General features: G+C 34.1%; 1 protein-coding gene across 1 annotated transcript; it reads right to left on the bottom strand.

Annotated features, from left to right (window-relative positions):
• Positions 1 to 3232: 3232 nt before the first annotated feature.
• Positions 3233 to 5285, bottom strand: slbo (slow border cells). The gene is made up of 2 exons (XM_023169119.2): positions 3987 to 5285; positions 3233 to 3901 (listed from the first exon to the last, which is right to left on the bottom strand). Exons 1-2 carry the CDS (start codon positions 4961 to 4963, stop codon positions 3847 to 3849), a joined length of 1032 nt encoding a protein of 343 aa, XP_023024887.1. The 5' UTR covers positions 4964 to 5285; the 3' UTR covers positions 3233 to 3846.
• Positions 5286 to 5819: the final 534 nt, after the last annotated feature.

The following is a 5819-nucleotide window of genomic DNA, read 5'->3' as shown; positions in this document are numbered from 1 at the left end:
AAAATTTGTTAGTTAACAATTGAATAACTTTTTGAAAAATGGTGATGAAACTTTTGTTTCTACGAAAATCGAGCGTTCAGCCTGGGGCTTGAACTATCGACTCACACATAGGCTGATTGACTGAGTGAACAATACACCCACGTCGAACCGCCCAGCTACCGTTCCAAGGTATATTTATACTTTCTATTTTTCTCAAAAGTTTTTCATTTCTTTAGTTCACCTCCATCGACATTTTTTAAATCGTTAAATGTATAATTTTTCGGCTATTGCGAAACAAAATCTCGGTGGTTAAACCGTCCCCTCTAATGAAATTTGTACGTGCCTTGAAAAAGAATACATTGATTTTTTTCAATATTCTACATGATACTGAAAAGAGTACGGAAGGTCGGAAACATCGAAGATAACAATTGAAAATGTATTTCAAAAAATCTAACTTACTCAATGGTGATTTATGGTAATATCTCTTTTATATAACGACAAATAAATAACGGGCGATCTGAGTTCGTGAAGTGAGGTGGGGTGAGTTTTTAAGGGTAAAAAACGTTTTATCTCGATTTCCGGCAAAACTTCAAGCAAAGTTGTAGGTAATGAAAAGGTCTACAACTTTTGTATCAACAATTTTTTCACATAACCTTCAAAATTTATGTGGAAAATTCAAAAAACCAAGTTTTTGGTTTTTTATTTGTCTTTTTCAAAAAAAATTCCTACGAAATTTTATGAAAACTCACCTTTTTATGTCCCAAGTACTGTGAAATTTATTCGATTTGAAATATTTATTTTCTCCCCTTATTTTGACTTAATATCAAAAAAGAACCCTAATTTTCAATCAAAAATTCTCGCATCAAAATATCAGTTTTATTCAAAAAGTCGGTGTGCTTTTTGTTCGTTGAAATCTCTACTTTTTGATGGTATAAAAAATATACATTACTATAGTATGTGTTCTGAAAAAATGCAAAAAAATCGAAAAAAACTCGAATTCGCATTTTTTTTAATCATCATGTACAATTTCATCAAAAAAAATGTGATTGCTACAATTTTATTCAATTAAAAAGTTTATTTATTGAATTCTAATTACATTCATGTCATAGAAAATCTCATAAAATATAAATATACATGTAAATCGTACTATTGAATTTAGATACTTCATTCTTATTACGTTAATGATTATAATATTTTTAAAAACGTTAATCCTGTCATTTATGAATACCTTATCTTGAATTTTATTCACTTATCCATTAGTTTTTGTCTCCTTGATGGCATTTCTTTTCGTTAGATTCGACAAACGTTTCCAATTCTAGTTGATCTTCGAAATCTTCAAGACCATCACCTTCTTCGTCTCTAATATTATTTTCAGTCTGCATTGGTTTTCCATTCACAATTTCATCTGAATCATTAACTTCCTCGTAGGTTTTTTCTTCCATATTGGAACCATTTTCAGAACCATGACAATTTGAGCATAAATGTGTGCATTTTAAACCATGTTTTCGAAAGCCACATTTTAAACTGTTACATCCAGTTTCACAGCTGCAGCAAATCGTTTTAAGCAAAACTTCCGGAATTAATTTCTTTTCTGTAAATTTTGGCGTGATGGCACGTTGATGTTGCTTCCAGCCCCAATCTGTTGCTATCAGTTCGTTACCTCACCAAGTTTGAAGCTGATAATATGCCCTGTAACAGTGTTATTCTGCTGCTCCTTCTGTGGGTGGGAGGTTTGCCAAAATGAAAGATGATTTAATTTTTGCCAATTGATATTTTTGAAATCTCAATTGATTCAGTGTTATTTTTTCATTTATAAATATATTTGATTAATTGTAATCCATTTTTTTATATCTTCTTTACTTGCACCTTTCTTATAAAAAACATTGGCCAAACAGCAAAAATAGGCATCTACAAATATTATTTAAAGTAGATTCTATAACTTTCTAAAAATATTGTAGATGTCTTATTAAATATTAACTTCATTAACTTATTTGTTTGTTAATTAGGTATAGTAGTATATTTCGATTTGCAATTTTTTCATTCATCAATGTAACATGGAATCTTAGATTTTTTAAGTGATTAAAGTGTATAAATAAATAGCTCAAAATTGTACATAATGATTAAAAAAAATTCGAATTGCATTTTCTGATAACATTTACTATACTTTTTGGAAAAATCTGACATTTTGACTCGAGAATTTTTGATTGAAAATTAAGGTGCTTTTTTGATATTAATTCAAAATAAGGTGAAAATATTAATATTTGACATCAAATAAATTACAGTGTATTTGGGACATGAAAAGGTAAGTTTTCACCATATTTCGTAAAAAAAATTTTTTTTTTAAAAGATAAAAATAAAAAATTGAACCTTGGTTATTCAAATTTTTCACATAAATTTTGGGGTTGTGTGAAAAAATTTAAAATACTAAAGTTGTAGATCTTTTCATTACCTACAACTTTGCCATTCAACTTTCTTCCATAGGTTTTGTATTTTTACCAGAAATCGAGATAAACCATTTTTCCCCTAAAAACTCACCCTCTCCCACTTCCCGCACTCAGATCGCCCGTAATTTACTTTTCCTTTCATTTTTATCATATTTCCCTTCTTTTCTAATGGGTTTCATCCTACTATCATTTTTTTTTACTTTTTACCATTTTTGTAGGCTTCATCCCTAGTCTAAATGTATTTACTTTTTATTCAATCAACCAAAGAAAAAACGAAGTATGTATGAATTATTTCTATTAAAATTTTTAGCAGTGGGTGCAAAGCTTTCATTGATACTTTCTTCAACTGGGTCGAAATTTGACCACTATGTATAAATTGATCTACTTTTAGCTAATAAATGTTATTTTTTTATACTTACTTATGAAATCTTCAAACAGATTTTCTGAATCTCTTATGTAGGAGAGTGGATGCATCAATATAAAATAGCAAGACAAAGCTGAGTAATCAAAATAAACTTTGAAAATGTGTCATTAAAACAATAGAAAGTTTCTATTTGATCCACCCACACTGTAATTATATATAGAATGTGCACACGTGTGTTTTTCATTCTGTGAAAATAGGACTTATTTTCCTTCTTCACTTTTAACATGTGACAATTAGCTCCAGCAGAATAATACCTTTTAAATTATTCTAATTATTCTACCAAAACTTTCCAATTACATTCGATGGCCAGTTAATTTATATTCACTTTCACAACGAAATAACCAGTTTGAAAAAGTATAATCCCTCTACCAAAGAAACAACAAAATTCAAAGTACTTCTAGATATATTATTTAAATATACAAGCTTTTGAAGTAAAAAATGTACATCTCTGTAAAACTAACTATACAAACGCTTCTTTGGACATATATATTACTATTTAAATTAAAACTATACATAAATTTACAAAACTGAACAATATATTACAAATAAAATTAAAAGATAAAACAACGATATATTTTCCAATAAAAAAATACATCTTTAAATAAATCTGAAAAGGTACGCATTCGTCAGTTTTAAAATATATTACATTTTTATTGATCACAAATAGAACGGAATAATTCTAACGTACTTTAATACCCGTTAAAAAAAATCTGCGAATATTGTGCAACGAATGGGGACGCAAAATTCGATGTATCAGATCAGTAAATCCATTCATTCAAGTGGTCGCCATCTGTTGCATAAAATCCGCATCAAACACCTTAACATGTTCTTGCAAAGTCAATTTGAAGGAGATCGAGCGACATATGCTAAGAGAATCTTTAAGATTCAAGGGACTCTTCAGGACATTCGAATCAGCCTTTCCAAGGCTCAATTGTCATTCAAATTTTGTTCAAAATTTAAAGCTCTCGGTTCTTACAACTAACACAACTAATTTGGAGGCTACGGCCCGTAATCGTGGACGATCTCCATCATCCTCTGCCTGTTTTCCTCAGACCTGCAGAAGCAAAAGTGGGATATTAGTTCAGGAAAGAATCAGGGCTATGTGCAAAAAATGAAAAATAGGTTCACAAAATTCTTACATCTGTTGTTGCTGCTGTTGAAGTTGGAAAGAGTCCAGGTGCTTATTTATCTCCCTGTGTACGTGTTCTGGCAGAACCCCAACGCTGGAAAAAAGACTCCTAAGCACGTTCAACTCCTCCGTGAGCAACTCTATCCTCTTTTGTAGCCTTTCGTTCTCTTTGATGAGAATTTTAACTTTCTCCTCCGTTTCCCTGGTGCGAACTTTTGCCTTTTCCCTGCTCTTCCGAACAGCGATGTTGTTCCTCTCCCTCCTTCGCCTGTATTCATCGCTGTTTTTATCGCAGGGCTTCATATTTTTTCTCGCTATGTTGTGCTGATTCATCAAAGCTGCTTTGTTCTTCATGGCGTTCATGTTCAGCTGGTGATGGATTACTGGACTGGGGGTTAGGTTCGTAAAGGTGGCGCCCGGGTTTTGGTTGTACGCTCCGGGCAAGTAGCTGTTAGGTATGAGGTTGCAGGACTGCCGCCTGTATTCCTGGGGGTCCACAGGCTCTTCCTTGATGCTGGGAACATCGCTGCCTACAGAGCTGTTAGAATCGCTGTTTGAGTTCTGCGTGGCAGAGTAGGTCGCCCCACTGTGAACTGGCTGCGGCATGTACGCAAGGGTGGTGCGGGGGTAGTTGTTGTTGTGCACCCCCATCACCTGCCTGGTCTGCAAATTTTGAATGTGCTTTCCCTGGCTAGACATAATCTCGGTGAATAACCCATCACTGAACTGGCTGTCGTCGATGAGGTTCTGCAGGTCCAGCGATATCTCGGGGGTGTTGAGATCGCTCAGCTCGCCGTGGGACTGGTACTGCTGCAGCTGATGCTGCTTCAGCAACGCCTGCGTTTGCTTCGAACTACCGTTGTTGTTGTTTAGCGTCGTAAGGTTATTGTTATTGTTCATGATCACAGATGATTTTTTAGCGTCCTGACTGATGACCGCACTAGCCTGTTGGTGCTGCTGGTTGTCGTACATTTGCGGTGAATCCATTTTTCGAACTTTCTCCGGGCCACTTTCACTTCACCGAAATCGGAATTTTAAACGGTCACGCACAATTCACTTAAAGTACCGCCCGGATTTTATCCCGAACGTCTCTGTCCGTGCACTGAATATGTAAAAGTCTTCGCGATCGCTGGAATTTTCACTTAGATTTGCCGAATGAATTGATCGGTACTAACTTGGGCACCACAACACGTTGCGCTCACCCAAGTCTACTTGATACTGAGTGTATTGAGCGCGGTTCCTACGGTTTGTACTTACTTTCGACGCTCATGCGCTTTGTCGAGGAGTAATTCGCTGACGTACTTTTTGAAAGTGAAACACAGCGATTTGATTTCATGCTATATAACAGTTTTTTGACGTAATGTTTTTAGGGTACTCGCACTAGACGATTCATTATCGCTATTGTTTCTGTTTCGGTGTTTTGAAGGTACTCTTACTGACGCAGAATCTGATATACAGGGTGTATATTCAGTACAATGAATGTTGAGAGATCGAAGTTCCACTGTCCAAAAAAACATTCGAAAAAAATCTTAAATCAAAGGTAATGAAAACGAAAGAAGTCTTCAATATACTAAAACTGAAATATTGGGATGAGTTAGGCACAAAGTTAAAAAATTACGTCAAAAAAGTTTCGGAAAGAACAATGAATGGAATGTGACAATAAGAGGACGCTAATTAGTAAATACATGAAAAAATTGGGACCTCATATGAATCTGAATCGTATATGGGTTAGAAAGAATATTATTATACACAGGTGTTGACAATATACAGTGTCACACATAAAGTCAGCAGCATATGGAAGTTTCTTATCGTTTTTAGATTTATTCAAAATTTGATCCCGTAT

This window comes from Leptinotarsa decemlineata, unplaced genomic scaffold (assembly GCF_025532065.1).
Source record: "Leptinotarsa decemlineata unplaced genomic scaffold, Ldec_3_MD MMD2_tig00078422_RagTag_RagTag, whole genome shotgun sequence".
NCBI lineage: Eukaryota > Metazoa > Arthropoda > Insecta > Coleoptera > Chrysomelidae > Leptinotarsa > Leptinotarsa decemlineata.
This window is presented reverse-complemented; position numbering and strand designations above follow the sequence as displayed.